This window comes from Eubalaena glacialis, chromosome 2 (genome assembly GCF_028564815.1).
Source record: "Eubalaena glacialis isolate mEubGla1 chromosome 2, mEubGla1.1.hap2.+ XY, whole genome shotgun sequence".
NCBI classification, from domain to species: Eukaryota; Metazoa; Chordata; class Mammalia; order Artiodactyla; family Balaenidae; genus Eubalaena; species Eubalaena glacialis.
In genome coordinates, this window is record NC_083717.1 from 180,457,599 (window position 1) to 180,475,745 (window position 18,147).

Here is an 18,147-nt window from a genome sequence, read left to right on the forward strand (position 1 = left end):
GTAACTACTTAAAATACATAAGATTAGCTATAAAAATATTTATAGAAAAAGAAAAACATAAAGTTATTAATGTCATTTAGGAAAAAGACTCCACGAAAGTGTCAACTAAATAAAGTTGTCAAATTGTCATCAGAAATATTTTCCTTGGGCTTCCCTGGTGGCGCAGTGGATAAGAATCTGCCTGCCGATGCAGGGGACACAGGTTCGATCCCTGGTCCGGGAAGATCCCACATGCCACGGAGCAACTACGCCCGTGTGCCACAACTACTCAGCCTGCGCTCTAGAGCTCACGTGCCACAACTACTGAAGCCCTTGCGCCACAACTACTGAAGCCCAAGCGCCTAGAGCCTGTGCTCCACAACAAGAGAAGCCACTGCAATGAGAAGCCCGCGCACCGCAACGAAGAGTAGTCCCCACGCGCTGCAACTAGAGAAAGCCTGCGCGCATCAACGAAGACCCAAAACAGCCAAAAATAAATTAAAAAAAAAAAAAAAAAAGAAATATTTCCCTTTTAAGTGGATATTTGACAAGCACTTGCTTTAAATGTTTAAAAAGTGCTTTGTTTTGTATATGACAATATACTTTATTTAAAACATGAAAACAATTATGTATACAGACCATTTTATCTCCTCACAAAAATTCAAAGCTGATGAAAGAAATATCTCTTCATTTTTATCTCCTTTGATTCCTGCATTTTATGAAAATGAAGGCTCCTAACTATGAATCACAATAATGACTTCTTTTGCATTGGCATTTTCAGAAGAATTTAGTAGAGTTGAATTGTAAAATAATTTGAGAACAAAATGCAAAATAAATAAAAAATAATTTTGAGAACGTTAGCTATAAAAAATGCAAGCTAACAGCAAAGATTACAATTATGACAGTGTCAACCATTCTTTGTGAGCAGTAAAATGTTTCCATCTATCAGAACTCGGGTCTCTTCAGCAATGAAGGAGGAAATTTAAGTGTTTTACCATGAGAGATGGCCTACAGATTAAAATTAGGTCACATTTTCTGACATACCAAATTTATCTGATAAGTGATAATATTTTCTTTAAAAAATCAGTATAATAAATGAAAAAGATTAATGGGAATGTCTAGAGTTCCTTCTTCCCTATATTACATTTTTCATTACCTGTGAGGTATAATTTCTTTTAGGTAATATTAAGTACTCTACTGCAAATATTCTAATTATGAACATCTATATTTGCATAATGATATGTACTCTTCTGATTAATAAATATATAGGTAGTGTTCATTACTTTGTGGATATTTAATTTCAGTACCAAAAAGAAAAATTGTTAGAGAGTTCCCTGGTGGTCCAGTGGTTAGGACTTGCCGCTTTCACTGCCGTGGCCCTGGGTTCAATCCCAAGCCGTGCGGCGCGGCCTGAAATGAAATGAAATGAAATTCAAAAAAAAGGAAGTGTGTCAGTATTAACCAGGTATCTCCTTAGGTTACCTTGTATTTTATTCCAAGGAAGGGGCGGGTGAAGACTTACTACTTAAATTCTTATATACATTATTTCATTTCATGAAATACTCCATAAACTGGGGATTATAATGCTTATTTTACCTTTGTGGAAACTGAGGCTTAGAGAGAATGGTTTTTCAAGGTCACACAACTGGCAAATGATAAAAATGAATATTTTAACCCATTTATCTGATTCCAAAAACCATGCCGGTTGCACTATATGATGTAGCCTTCTACCAAGTCATTTCAACCTTGCTCAGCTTTTAAAAAACACACCTCTAGTTTAATAACTTGCCTCTTCATAAGTGATGACTAAACGGATAATCACTGTCTACCCTCTTTCTGTAAGGTGACCCCCCATTGCTATTATCTGAGGTATACCACCATCAGCAAATGGGGCACCTGGAAGAGGAGCTGTGGAGGCATCATGACCTCAACATTCTACCTAGAATTTCAGTTGAACAGCATCTCCAGTTCTCCCCTTCTCCATCAGTAACATGTATCTCACCCTTCCAACTTCATTCTTTTCCCTGAATATTAAATCCATAGGTGCAAACTCAAATTCCTCTGCCAATGCTTTCTTTTAATATCATTTCTATCTAGCTGAGCTCCAATGGTCTTTAGCACTATCCTCACTAACTATACATTCACTTGAATTTTCCACAAATTCTGTTCACTGTGAATGAATTCCCTTTCATTTTTAGCTTTTCTCTCAAATACTAACTTTTTAAAATAACGTTTTCCTCATCACAGCTTTCTACAGAAGAGGTCACTGCTGTTCCTACCTCCCACTGCTTCTTCATTCTTCAATGTAGTTTCTGAATAATTTTTCCTTTATCATTTCTTAAAACCTCTTCATTTCTGAAATCCATGCCATTCACTGATCCATATGCCTCTTTATTGCTTTCTATCTTCTCTAATGATTTCAAAAGCATCAGGCTCACAGTTTCTCTCTTTCCTCATAAAACTGCAGTGCACATAGCCTTATTTTTGATTTGCTGATTCTATACAAAGACCAATAATTCCCATTAGAGACAAGCTATACTTCAGCTTGCCTTTTTGGAAAAATTTTAAAATAATGACTTTCTATCCTTGATCAAAGGCACATGGATAAAAAGGCCTTTTAAAAATTTAATCATCTCTCTGCTCATGTGCTTCCTAAAACATAATAGGTATTGGATTCAATTTGTATTACTTCTTGAAACCCTATCACATGTATTTATAAAAGTTAGCAAATAAGATTCCTTTAATCATATAGACTTTATATGTAGCATCATTCCCTAAGCTACTTGCAAAAGAAAGTGTCATTACCAAAAAGTATTTAAGGACAAACACGCTTTCTAAGAGGTGCTGGGAACTGTAAAATGCAAGAGTACCACTGTTACTGAGTTTTTGCAAAAATTCATTCAGTTAAACAATCAATTCAAGTTTTAATACCAATATCTTTTTCTTCATCTAGTTTTAAACTTGATTGTTACCTCTCATCAATTGAGGGTTCCTTTTGTTGCAAATGAGGCTTGATTCCAAACACTGGGCGAATATTTGTTGATAAGGCTCTGATGGTGTAACTGATTTCATTCTCCCTTGTGACATCACTGTCATAGCCTAACATCAAAATATAAGAATTATTCTCTATGTTATAACTGAGGACCTCACTTATGATCTTAAAAATTGGATACAAGGATGTTCAATAATATGAAATAAGTTTAATACATTGTGTTATAATCAAATTATGCAATAACATACAGCCAGTAAAAATGATGTAGAAGAATATTTAATGATAAAGTTCTCAAAGTATTGCTAAGTGATAATAGCAAGCTACAAAAAATAAACTCAATATGATGTCATTTTTGTTAAAAAAATATAATGTATATAAATACACATAGCCCTACGGGTATACCCCAAATGTTAAACAGAGGTTACCTCCAAGTGGTCAAATTATGGATGCTGTGTTTATTTTTTATTGCAAAACATACTTTCTAATTTTTCTGTAATGAGCTGGTATTACTGGTATATTAGGAAAAAAACAAAATTATTTTAAAGTATGAGGCTCAATGCTATAAATTTATTTTAACAGTACTAATTTAAAGTATGATTATCATTCATTGGTAAATGAAGAATATCTAAGTTATTAGTGTATGACAGCCTGTTGTTTTTGAGTCACAAAACCAATTCTGTTGTTAAATAGACCGAAAGGAGTAAAACCACAATTATTCAAGCATTATTATTACTTATTTAACTTCCACAGTTTAAATCAGTCGTGCTAAATTTTTTCTATGTTTTTGTTAAACTAGAATATTTTAAAACGACATACCCCCATCTTCTTCAGAATCTATATCAGATTCTTCACTATCACAAGGCCTTTTTTCTCGATAGCCCTCCATTTCATTTGTCCAAACCATTAAAGACATATCTGTACCTCCTAAGGTAACCAACATGCTGTCATCAAAAGTCCAGCGCACATTTGTGACATGTGTACTATGGGCCACATACCTCTTAAACTTTCCAAATTCTCCCTAAAGGTAAAAAAAAAATTCAAAAAATCTTTCTGAGAAATTTTATTACTTGAAAACATTGTTATAATTTTGAATTTCTTTCTTAATCTATGATTGGAAATTAATCATTACAAAGGCATCTTGTAAAAAAAAAAAAGAGAAAATACTGAAACTCACTAAAATAAAAAATAACAATTCCCAAACCTGACGAGGACAGGATAAAACTAGTAGTTTTGCACATTGCTAGTACTATGGGCATAACTTTTTTGGAAATCAACTTGGCATTCTACATTGAAAGCATGAAAATGCTGACCTTTGTCTCACCAATCCCGCTTTAAGAGATCTATGCTAAGACATTTTCTGTGCAAAAAATAGTTGCCACAGTATTTACTTATAGCAGTGAAACATTTTAAATACCTTAAATATTCAATAGAGCAATAGTTAATTACGGTGGATATCTTTGGAATAGTACATATCTGTTAAAAACAATGGCTATGCAGACATATTGTTGGAAATAGACACAATAACTGGGAAAATCAGGATATAAATGCCTATGTACATACAGCACGGCCATATTAACAAAAAGTAATTAGCAAACATTTCGGCATATACCCATGTAAATATCTTTCATCGTAGTTCATTAGTGTTTTTGTTTATAAGCAGGTGTTACACATAGGAATGTATTTTTCTTCTAAATATAAAGAAAAATCCAAGTTACAGATACTGGCAACTTTTAAATCTAAACACTAGCATTACCAAATTTCATAAGTAAATTTCAGATCAACATATCATAAGCAGGTTTTAGATGGACATCTTTTCAAGGGTGTTAAAATAAGAAATGTCTTAAATATACAAAACACAGTAATAGCTAAATCAGTGAATTCTTTGGAAATGAAGACTCTTAATAAAAATTAGCTGAAATAGAAGGGGAATCTGTCATCTAAACACTGTAAGAAGGTAGCTTCCCTAAGATTTTGTGGTTCTTGCTACAGTAAGGTGAAGAAGGAATCTGCAGACCAATATCCTAGAACATGTTTTTAAGGTTCCTATACCATCTAGAATATTGAGAATGAAGTTTTTGACTAATAAATGTTTTATTGGAACACATTCTTATCAAGAAGGTACTACTACTTAAGTGTATCTAAAACAAGGATTTGTGAAATATTTTCTTGGGTGCCTGAGTTCTCTACGGTGATTTTTAAACTTGTGTTTTCATTTCGATGCTGATCTAAAAATATTCATATGAGCAGTTAATTAAGACCACCATGCACTGAATATCATGATTTCAGTGCCATATTTCAAATTTATATTTATATTCATGTTGATGCTAGATTACAACATATATCTGAATTTGTGACAATTAAGAAATAAATGCATCTATACTTGATATATGAATTTTATTTTTGTGCTAAGTGAAAGCCTAATGTTTCCCAATAGTTTGAATAAAGGAAAGCAATAAAAGAATTTAGTCATCACACAGCACACAGTAGCTTGGGCATGCACATTCCAAAGAATCTCTACAGTTTAGTTTTAGAAAAGTAACATCACTCATCACATTAAACCAAAGTTATTTTGATTTTATAGGTAGTGTAATTTATAGTATTTTGTATTTAATTTGTTAGAACATTTTAAATGTTAAAGCTGTAAATATCAAAAGTTTATATTTACTGTTAATGGTATATATTTAATCAAAAGAATACTAAAATTATTTAATATTAGGGCTAAAAGAAATGTTTCTTCTAAAAGGGCTATGGATACTACTCAATACTGAGAAACTGTACAATATAATATATAACTTAAGGCATAGGATCATAAATTATAATACTACTTCTAGATAAAAGCTATAAATATGATGTCAAGAATAGGAAACGTAATTCTGAACCTTTCATATTACATTACGTATTCCATGTGTAATATTCATATTACAAAAAGAAATGCTATGAAAGGGCATTACCTTAACCATTTTTATAATTATGATCATTAGGAGAATTAAAGAAAAACACATACTTTAGCAGGATATCTAAATAACTTCACAAATCCCAAATCATCCCCAGTAGCTAGGACTGTTTTGTCACTGGTGAGGCAAGAGGCAGTTACATCTGTGACTTCTCCAATCACTGGCCAAATTCCCTCACAACATAAACCAAGCACACTTGTCCATGATGCCCAACCAATTTTTTCTACCTAAAAAAGAAAAAAAAAAATGCTCTAAGGTTAGAACATCTAACCCTAAAAAATTAACAACAAAAAATCTGAATATTTTTCTTTGTAATTATATATGTCACAAGTAAAATTAAAATTTTAATAAAAACAGTTAAACAAATTATTAGCTGTCTTGGTTTTGTAGCTTCCCAAGTCCACTAGTTCCTACAGAAAAATTTTAACATAACATTATTCAAGATGTATTTATTATATATCCACTGTGTGTTCTAGATGTAGAACGTACAGTGATAATCTATAAGACTTTTTCTGCTTTTAGAATAATCAAGAAATTTATTCCTACACTTCATGTCTAAACTTCTACTAATAGTTTATAAGCATATTTTCCAATTAATCATTACTGGAAATTAAGAATTTTACTTACAGTCCCTCTCCTTATTAAGCTACTTTCATGTTATATTTGTTTAGCTTCTCTTCCTTGACCATACCAAAAAATTTTGCTAATATTGTCAGCCACAAAACCAAACACATTTTTTTCTTTTTTTTCCCCCCCTTAAACAGGAATTTGCCAACAAGCATCTTAGGCACACAGGTTCCAAAAGATTTGACAGACATGCAGTACTCCAATCTTAGATGGCATGTCTTTTACATGCTATTGCATGCTTCTTATCCTTTGAGGAAAGTAATTAGAGAAGAGCTAGACATACAAGCAAGCAATTTATTCCTTTTCTTAATATAGAATCTCTTCCTTTACCCAGATAGGCATCAGCTTTCTAACCACTTTTAGTCATATCAACATTACAAGCACTACTATCTTCTTACCTCTCCACTAGGGATGGTTTGTTTTTTCCCTCTGGGAGCTTCAAAGAATAACTGTTCTTTAGCACCAGTGTTGACCTGTAAAAGCTTTCCTTAAAAAAAAATTTTAAAATATACACATATATAAAATATAAATACATATACAGTTAGTATGATGTTTTACTTTTATAGGAAAAATTAAGCTTAAACATAACCATTTTCCTCTGCAGTCAACCATATATATAATAACGTAATTAAATTCATAAATGGCTTAATTTGTGTATGTGTGTGTATATGTGAACTACTTCTGTTGTTATACATCCCAATCAATATGGGTTATGTAATTGGTAGTGCCTTTGCATATTCCTACTCGTAAAAATCCTAGAAATAAAATTTGAAACCTTTTTTTAAAGAGTATTTTGTTAAACTATTTTTGGAAAAACTTTAATTTACAATACTAGATTTATATAGGTGACTATCTGAAACAAAAATTCCTAAAATGGAGCATTTAAAATATTTAGCATTCATCTAAATTATTAAACACTGCCATATGCCATGCATTCTGCTAAAAAACAGATACTCATTAAATTCTGTATGTTATACAACTATGACAATTTTAGGGAATGTATTTTATTGAATGCTGGGGAAATTACATTAAAACCGGGAGTTCCCTGGTGGTCTAGTGGTTAGGATTCCAGGCTTTCACTGCTGTGGCCTGGGTTCAATCCCTGGTTGGGGAATTGAGATCCCGCAAGCCGTGGGGCGAGGCCAAAAAAAAAGCGGGGGCAAATACTGTTATTAAAAAAAAATCCTCATTAACATAACTATTTTCCAAAATTTCAGTTACTATTTATATCAAGCTTATCTGACAAAACCAGGACAAATGACTAAAAAAAATTTGTACAATATTTAAACTACTTTACAAATTAAAGAATTTATCACTTACTGTACTATCATGTGAATTACATTAGAAGAAGTATTGAAAAGTCTAAACTCACAGCATTCATCTTTAGGTGTGAAATAAAGCAGTGGAAATCATTTTGAGAATAACGTTTGTTTTTCACAATGCTTTTGAACTCATCTGTTGAATTACTTGTTTCTCTAAAATAGCTATACTAAATCAAATGAAACTTTTATCAAATAGTAAGTTATTTAGAGTCTTACCTCTAACATCCCAATCAATATGGGTTATGTAACTGGTAGCGCTTTTGCATGTTCCTACTCGTTTACTACTCATTACGTTGTATATATCTATAAAGCTATCATGTGATGCTACAGCAAGATATTTCCCAGAACCTGTAATAGAAACATATTTGCTTGAAATTTTCTACCCTTAGAAATATTTTTTACACTCTACAACTAGAGTCAATTTTCTTAATTTTTTTTTGGAGGAACTCTTAGGTGTTTCCTAAGTTATAACAAGACATATGAGTCAAATGACAAATGGTAACATATTCATGTATATTATAATTAACACAATGAAATAAAATTTTAATGTAGTGAGGTAGTTCAGTGGAAAGAAAATATCAAAAATTATATACAAAGTAATTTTCATATTCTTTGCATTTAACTGAAAAATAAAGAAAATCTCTAAATTTAGAAAAAATATTAAGTAAGCCAACATAAGTAAATTTTGCCTTAACATTAGTAATCCTGTATTATAGTAGGTTTTGTCATTGGTAATGAATATATGGAAATTGAAGAAGCAAAATTAATGTAATTTCAAAAGCATTACGAATATAATGAAAACAGTTATCCAATCCGTCTTATATTACAAATGAGGAAAATGAAGCTCAAAGAATGCCTTGCTCCAAGTCACACAGAAAATTTAGGGACAGAATTGGCACTAAGCCAGATATTTTGCCACTGATCTAATATAGGGCTTTTACCTCTCACTATACTGCCTCTTCTAGTAAAAAACTAAAATTTGGAGATAAAATAACAGTTAATAAAAATCACACATTGATACATTCATTGCCATACTCAAGTTAATAATCAAATATGATTTCAATGAAATCTTACCTGGTGAAAATCGAATATCTGAAATAATGTCTTTTCTGTGGTGGAAAGATACAAGATCCTCCAGTGTATCTGCATTTGCCATTAAGAAACTTCCATCATTGAGACCTACAGCTAAAGTTTTACCATCAGGAGAAAAACAGCAACATCTCCCACCTAAAAGAGAAAGAGAGCATGTATCAGGTAATTTTCTTTTATTAAAGAAAAAAGTATATGCTTAAGGAAACTTTAATTTCAAAGAGGATTCCTATATTTATTATGGCCTCTAATCAATATTAGAAAGAAAGAAAGATGCAGATAATAAAGTTTTCTATTGAGATCAGTGGTATGGCATTCCAAGCATTAGTTAATACAAACCATTTCCTTTTCTGAATGTAACACAAGTGAGTACTGATATTTACCTTAAAAGGAATTAAGCTGATGAAAAGAATGAAAGATTTTGACTAACATAAAAAGTCAATGATATATGTGGAAATGTTGTTGTTCGGGGAGTTTGCCACCTTAGTAGTTTCTATCCAACAAATCAGAAATTTAAGAAATAAGGCCGTCTTTATAAAAACGCTTTCAAATAAAAAAAAAAATCTGACAATAGGCTATTATCAATTTAAGCTTGGAAGATCTATACATGTTTCAAAACTATACATGAAGAAATAGTGATGTTAATATTAATTAAAAAAAAATAAGGGTGAATGCTGTATTGGCAAACACAAAAAATGGGCTTAACTTGATGGCAAGGGATGTAGCAGGCATATTCAAAGCCCTAAGGCTTTTGGAGTCTTGCATAAAGTTTGGAGTGGGAGGGATAGGGTACACCTGTTATAGAATGAAAAGTTATAGAATGAATTGAGAATAAGCAGTCATGTAATTATCAAGCATACATTAGAAATCTAGGATGTGATTTCTGATATTTAAGAGTCAAGAGATGATGGTGACCTGAAGCAGGGTAGCAGCAGTGGAGGTAGTGAGAAATGGTAGGATTTGTATATATTTTGAAGAAAGAGATGGCAGGACCTTGACCAACTGGGAGTAAAGTAGGAAAAAAAGAGAAAAGTAGAGGCTATTTTTTCGTTTGATTGATGATGTCATTTGCTGAGATGGGAAAAACTAGGGGAGGTACAAGTGTTTGTACCTGTTATGAATGCCTGTGAGAAATTCAAACGAAGACATCAAGGAGCTGGTTTGATACATTAATACTTCTCTGGAGTTCAAGGGAAAAGATATATACAGGCTAGAGATATACATAAGGGAGGTAGTAGCACACAGATAGTAGTTATAGCCATGAAACTGGAGAAGGCCTGATATTAATTTATTGCCTCTCAGCTCCAAATCCACCCTTCTTTTTCCTGCTATATGATTACTGGAGCAGGACCCTATAGACATTTTTCCATTGCCAGCTGACTTGGTTTTGGCCAGTAGAGGGTGCTGGAGGGTTCCTGCAAGGCCAAAGAAGAAGGAAGGGACTTTTCTTCCTTCTGTTGTGCTGTAACCAGTGGATCAATTAGGGGACAGGAACTGGGGGGAACAGGGGGGTTTCTCTGCCATCACAGCAGATCTCCTAGATCAGCCCTCCGGCAAGTTTCTTTTCCACTGGCAGGCTGTATGTTCCTGAGGCACCTACGCCCTCTCCAAAGAGATCTGAATCTCAGCCTGGGGGAAGAGGGGAGGGTCCGCCCTGTAAGTTCATTCCTTGATCTCTGTCCACTAGCCCTATGGGTGGTAGCTGCTTTCTGCATCTGCTACCTCTACACCCCTTAGAATCCTCTTTCACACCTTTTAGTAGTTAAATCACCTTTCATTAGCTAACACTCCATATTAAATTTTCCCTGTTAAAATTACTGGGGTGGTTTCTGTCTCTGATTGATACAGAACTGGTACTGAAGTGGTCACAGGAGACAGACCATTAAAGATGGGATTTGCAGAACTGGTTTAGTCATGCTTTTCTTTGGGCTTGAGCATAGTGCTGAGCCCTTGCCAATGGGAAATGGGATGCTAGCAATCCAAGGTATGCACTGGCATAACAATTAACTAAGCTATCTCCTGTGGTTGATTGTGAAGTATCCACTGAAGTTGAGTGCCTTGGGAGTCCAAGAGGCTGCTGCCCTTGACCATTACAACAATAACGGTGACCACAAGTTCTGTGTTTGTACAAAAGATTACACTGAATACACAGAGCATTTACAGAAAGAAGTAACAAGCCCAGGTTCTTTAAACTCTCAGCACGAGTCATGGTCTGAGTAGAGAACTTCCATGACAAACCTAAAAGAATTTCTGACAGGGCTGATACTGCTGAAAATTTACAATGTCAATTGAATTCACAGACTCACCAAGTTTTCTTGTGTGAAAGTTAGGCCGCTGATCGGGAAGAGAACCCTTAACCGTGGAGTGGGAGCATCTGGCTGGACTCAGACAAAACTGAGAATCTTGAACCTCTGAGTTATTTGGAGTTTCACTGGCCAATGCAAATAGCTTCCTCTCCAGTGTCTGAGAAGACTCACCTTCTGAAACAGATGTCTTGCAGAGGATGCTTAACCTTCTGAAGAACCATCACAATCATTCCTTTGCTGTCACTAGACCCCTAACTCAGATCAAGTCTCAGCATGCCCTAAGGCAGAGGTTGGCAAACGTCTTAAAGGACCAGAGGGTAAATATTTTCAGCTTTGCAGACTACTCAACTCTGCTACTGTAGTGCAATAGCAGACCTAGACAACATATGAAAGAATGAGCATGGCTGTGTTCTGATAAAACCTGATTTATAAAATCAGGAGGTGGGCTGGAGTTGATGTATGGGCTGACCTCTGATATACAGGAAGAAATCCAAAACCCTAGGGAGGTAAGAATGTTGGAGTAGATTTTTCACATGCAAACTGCATACCCTCCCATCAATTACATCCCCTGAAAAAGTCTAGAAAATAGTCCCTTCATGAAAGCATTGAGAAATACATTAAATAAGGGCAGCACCTGCATCACTGAAAAGCTCTGTGACTGTCCTCCCATATAGGTCAGGAATGGGAAATGTCACCATTAATATGGGCTCCCTGATTCAAAAGATAATCCTGGAGAAGCAGAGGTCAAGCAGCAGCACTTAACCAACAAAAACAAGGTAGATTCTTTTATCAAAAAGGGCAGCAGGGATGTACTAATAATCAGAATATGTTGGCCTGTGGAGATTTCTGTTAATGGCTAATTAATCATGGTGTCTCCAGGAACGAAATAAGTAACTTACTAGATTAGTGTTTGATCTATAAGTAGGAAAAACTCCAGACCTGGTGGCTAAAACACCTGACTTAAATCACCACAATGGAGAGTCACAGTTTCTCAACCAGTTTTCAGACCTAAGCCAATTCATATACTCAGAGCCCCCTGATTGAAGGAAGGCCAAGTTCCAATGAGGAAGAACCCTGTAGCACTGTCACAAGTGTATAACATAAATCTTTCTCCAAGGATCTGTGGCCACTTAATAGAATTACTGTGAACTGAAGGAAAGGAAAGATCCAAACTTTCAGGAATTACTAGACATGGGCTCTGAACTGACACTAGTTCTTAAGAACACTAAAAGCTGCTGTTGTACAAGCAGTAGAAGTGGGGCCTTATGGTGATCACGTGATAGATGGAATCTAAGTCCAATTTTGAATCATAGTGGACCCAGGTGGTCTGTGGACCCCACCCAATTCCTGAATTTGAACAGATATACTTGGCAAGTTGTAGAATGCTCTACGGCTGGCTCTGTGACCCATGGGGTAAGGGTTATTACAACAGGAAGAACTAAGTAAAAACCCCTGGAAATTCCTCTCTCTACTAAGACAACCAGAAACAAAACCATAAGCCTGAGAATTGCAAAAATCAGTGACATTACCAAGGACGTGAAATATGCAGGGGTAAGAATACCTATCACATCATCTTTGCTTGTTTGGTCTGTGCTGAAATAAGATGGATTTTAGCTAATAACTCTGGATAATAAGTTTAATCAGGTTATGATTCCAATTGAAGCTACTCTTCCAGATCTTTACTAGAACAAATTAACACAGTCCCTAGCATTTCGCTGCAGCTATTGCCCTGGTTAATGTTTTTATCTCCATACCAATTTGTAAAGACCACCAGAAGCAGTTTGCTTTTACCTGGCTTGTATCTGTGGACACCTTCAAATCCTTGCCTCAGGGCTATTTCAACTCTCCTGTTCTTTGCCATAATACAGTCCACAGAGATCCTGATCATCTTGACATTCCATAAAACATCTCAATGGTCCACTACATTGATGACATTATGTTGAATGGATCTGGGAAGCAGGAAGCAACAAGCATAATACTTTAGATGCCTTAGTAAGACAGAAGTGAATCAAGAGAGTGGCAGATAATTCCCACAAAAATGCAGGAACCCAGCCACCTCAGTGAAATTTCTGGGGATCCAACGATCTGGAATATGTCAAGACATTCCCTCCAACTGAAAGACAAGTTGCTACACCTCCCATCACCTACCACGAACAAAAGGAGCAGAATGCTTGGTAGGCCTTTTGGGAAGCAACACATACCACATTTGAGTGAGCTGCTCTCTCCATCTATCAAGCCACTTATAAACTTCCAGTGGGGACCAGAACAAAAGAAGGCAAGCTGATCTTCCACTTTGGTCTTATGATCAAGCAGATTCAATGATACTCCAAGTGTCTATGGTAAATAGGGATGCTGTATGGAGCCTACGGAAAGCTACCAAAGAAGCATACTTCGGACTGGGAGAAATTCCATGCCCTCCTTTACAGATAACTATTTTCCTTTTGAGAAGTAGTTTCTGGATTGCTACTAGGTCTTATTAGACAGTAAGTAAATGCCTAACTATGGGATATCAGGTGACTGTATGTCCTGAGCTTCCTTTCATGAACTGAAAGTTACATGACCAACCTAGCCACTGACTGGGTGTGCACAACAGCAATCTATCATCAACTGGACACAGAATAGAAAATACCAGGCTTAGAGAGATCTGGAAGTTACAAGTAATTTATATGAACAGGTGGCTCAGAATCCTTCAGCAATAAATCCTATAGTGCAAGGCCTCTTCTCTCTCTCAATCTACACCTATGGCCTCATAGGTGTTCATTATGATCAGCTGACTGAGGAAGAAAAAATTTGAGCCAGACTTACAGATGTTCCTACACAATATGTTGGTACCTGTCTGAAAGCATCATAGCCCCACTCAGGGGTGACCCTGAAGGGCAGCAGTAAAAGTAAAACTTCCCAGTGGGCAGCCCTTCAAGCAGTACATCTGGTTTACCACTTTTGTAGTGAGAGACAACTAGATAGACAGATTTACACTGATTCATTAGCCACTGTTAACTATTTGAATGAACAGTTAGGGATGGAAGAAATAGGATTGGAAGATCAGAAACAAGGAAATCTAGAAAATAGATTTGTGTGTAAAACTCTCAGAAAGGGCATAGGCTGTGAAGATTTCTGTGGCCTAGGGAAAGCCCAATAAGGGCATCCACTGCAGAGGAGGCTCTCAATAATCAGACGGACAAAATAATATGCTCTATGGACATCAGGCAGCCTCTTTTCCTAGCCAGCTAGCACTTGCTTAGTGAGCCAAAGGTGGCAAGGACAGAGTCTATGCTTGGGTTAAAAAAACATGGACTTTTCTTTACAGAGGCTGATCTTGCTACCACTACTGCTGAGTGTCCAACCTGCTAACAGTAGAGACCAACTGAACCTCTGATATGGCACCATTCCCCAGGGAAACTAGCCAGACACCTGGTGGCATGCTGATTACATTGGACCTCTCCCATTACGGAGGAGACAAAGAGTCATCCTCACTGGAATACACATGAATTTTGGATTCACCTTCCCTATTCACAGTGCTTCTGCTAGCACCACCACCTGTGGACACACAGGATACCTTAACCATCATCACCGAATTCTGTGTTTCTGATAAAGGAACTCATTTCAGAGTGAAGGATATGCAGCATTCAGCTCATACCCATGGAATTAACAAGTTTTATCACATACCCTCATCGCCCACAGAGGGCTACTAACAGAATGATGGAATGGCTTACTGAAAACTAATTTATAGCACCTTTTGGGAAACAGTATCCTGAAAGACCAGAGTTTTGTCTTACAGGATGTGGTATATGCTTCACAGCATAGACCATTATATGGTGCTGTCTACCTCACAGGCAGAATACATGGGTCTGGAAATCAAGAGATGGAGGTGGGAGTGGTTCTTCTCACTATTATATCTAATCATATCAAGTATTTTTGCTGTAAGCTTCTTTGCCATAGACATTTTGCCGCAAACATTTTTGGTACATAACTAATTGACTGTGAGGCAATTTTGCTGTAAAAGATAAAATAACTGGTTGACAGTTTGGTTTGACATATACAATACAAAAAAATATGTATGATGACGATTTCTTATTTTGAAACACACTACATTGGAGGAGAAAGAGGCTGAGGGCCTGGAAGGCACAGAGTTGAACCCACAATTCCTATGGAAATTTATAATGTCTATCAACAGGTGTGTGACAATCCATGCTCATGGATTAGTAAAATATCTACACTACCCTAAGCAATCTAGAGATTCGATGTAATCCCTATCAAAATTCCACTGGCATTTTTCAGATACAGAACTAATAATCTTACAATTTGTATGGCACTACAAAATACCCCGAGTAGCCAAAGCAATCTTGAGAAAGAACAACAAAATTGGAGGCGTCGCACTCCCTGATTTCAAACTATATTACAAAGTCATAATAATCAAAACAGCATGATATTGGCATAAAAACAGATGCACAGATCAATGGAACAGAATAGAGACCCCAGAAATAAACCCACGTGCATATGGTCAATTAACTTACAAAAGAAATCAAGAATGTACAATGGGGAAAGGAGAGCTTCTTCAATAAATTGTGTTGGGAAACAAGAACAGCCACATGCAAAAGAATGAAACTGGACCACTATCTTACACCACACACAAAAATTAACTCAATATGGACTGAAGACTTGAATATAAGATATGAAACCACAGAACTCCTAGAGGAAAACTTAGGTGTTAAGCTCCTTGACACAGATCTTGGCAATGATTTTTTGACTGACAGCAAAAGCAAGAACAACAAAAACAAAAATAAACAAGTGGGACTACATCAAACTACAAAGCTTCTGCACAGGAAAGAAAACCATCAACAAAATGAAAAGGCAACCTACTGAATTGGAAAAATAATTGCAAATCATATATCAGGTAAGGGACTAATATCCAAAATAAATAAAGAACTCATAGCACTCAACAGCAAAAAAACCACATTGATTTAAAAATGAGCAAAAGATCTGAATTGACATTTTTTCAAAGAAGACATACAAATGGCCAAAAGGTACATGAACTGATACAGAGAACAGATTAGTGGTTGCAAGAGGGTAGTGGGGGGTGGGGGTGGAGGAAAAAATTCAGGTTTGATTATAGTTAAAAGCTAAAGCCACAAATATGAGTTTTTAACAGGAATTTTCCAATATGTCATTATACAGAAAAGTGCCAAGGCTGGCAAATATTTGGAAAATACTGACTTTACACACATTAAGAATACAGACATTAATTCATGTTGTATATTTATACTTTGGTTATTCTATAACTAGTTACCATAAAATTGGATTATTTGGCAAAATTTTCATAGGATAGTTTATATTAACTATAATGACTTAGGGCTTCCCTGGTGGCGCAATGGTTAAGAATCCGCCTGCCAATACAGGGGACACGGGTTCGAGCCCTTGTCTGGGAAGATCCCACATGCCGCGGAGCAACTAAGCCCGTGTGCCACAACTACTGAGCCTGCGCTCTACAGCCCGCGTGCCGCAACTACTGAAGCCCACGCACCTTGAGCCCGTGCTCTGCAACAAGAGAAGCCACGACAATGAGAAGCCTGAGCACCACAACGAAGAGTAGCCCCTGCTCGCCGCAACTAGAGAAAGCCCGCGTGCAGCAACAAAGATCCAACACGGCCAAAAATAAATAAATAAAATAAATTAATTAAAAAAAAAAACTATAATGACTTAGTTATAAAATGTTAAGCCTCAGGACCATAATACTTGCATGTTCATTTTCTGAAGAAAAGTATTTACTTACTGAATGTTTGAAAGAGATAACTGTGTTTTATAATATTTAAACCACTATGACTTCAGTATTTTGTTATAATTACGTCAACCAGTATGTCCCTTTAAGGTTATGAACCATACATGTCCCTTTAAGGTTATGAAAATCCACTTGTCTTCCTCTTGAATTAATGATGATGAAGTAAAAATGAAGTGAGTATAGAAGAATATTTAAAAACAAAAATACAGAATCATGACTTTTCTCTACAACCTAATATAAAGATCTACTCCTAGAAGGAGCCAGTAATACCGGTAGACAATTTTTCTGGTCTGATATAAGACATAAGTCCAAAGATTCAGGAAACACAACAAATCCTAAATGAATAAATAAATAATAAACCACATAAATGCACAATGTTATTAGACCTCAGAACTGTAGAACAATGTAAAAGAGAACAATGGAAACCATAGGAATAATAATTCTGAATCAAGAACTCTAGAAGCAGTTAAATTAGCATTCAAGAATGAGAGTAAAAAATGAAAACATGTTCAGACTAGTAGTATACCAAGGGCAGGGCAGTGGAAACAGTTCCCCCTGAGGGGCAATATATTGCCAATCAAAAATTTTAAAACAACAATAATAAAACTGAATAAAAATTTTTTTGCTTTTAAAGAATTGCAATGTCAGTGATAAAATATTTCTGCTGCCAAAACAGACCACTCCCACTGTCCTATTCTTATATGCCACTGGTTCATCCAGAGGAAGATGAGAGAACTTCCAACAAGTCCTTATTATGGATATTCTAAAACTGTATCTTAGAAGAAAATGACAAAAGAAAAAGTTTGAGATACAAGAAGAAAAGGTGAACAAAGAAATGCATAAGCATAGATAAATCTAAGTAAACACTGACTGCATGAAACAATAATAATGTCCAATTGAAGGGAGGTTAAAAAAAAGAGACCCTCAAAAAATTACACTCCTGGGTATTTATCTGAAGAAAACAAAAACACTAAGTCAAAAGGTATATCAACCCACATGTCCACTGCAGCATTATTTACAATAGCCAAGATATGGAAACAACCCACGTGTCCACGAAAGGATGAATGGATAAAGAAAATGTGGTATAGATATGTCTGTATGT

The 18,147-nt window shown here is 35.6% G+C and overlaps 1 protein-coding gene across 2 annotated transcripts in view; it reads right to left on the reverse strand.

The window, feature by feature from the left end:
* Positions 1-18,147, reverse strand: part of EML5 (EMAP like 5) — a 163,913-nt gene that overhangs the window by 43,729 nt on the left and 102,037 nt on the right. For both annotated transcript variants that reach the window (XM_061181152.1, XM_061181151.1), the window contains exons 22-27: positions 8,949-9,101; positions 8,091-8,222; positions 6,951-7,039; positions 5,976-6,152; positions 3,788-3,989; positions 2,952-3,078 (exon numbers count right to left, since the gene is read on the reverse strand). In XM_061181152.1, the coding sequence (XP_061037135.1) occupies positions 2,952-3,078; positions 3,788-3,989; positions 5,976-6,152; positions 6,951-7,039; positions 8,091-8,222; positions 8,949-9,101 (880 nt within the window). The remainder of the gene's footprint in view (positions 1-2,951; positions 3,079-3,787; positions 3,990-5,975; positions 6,153-6,950; positions 7,040-8,090; positions 8,223-8,948; positions 9,102-18,147) is intronic.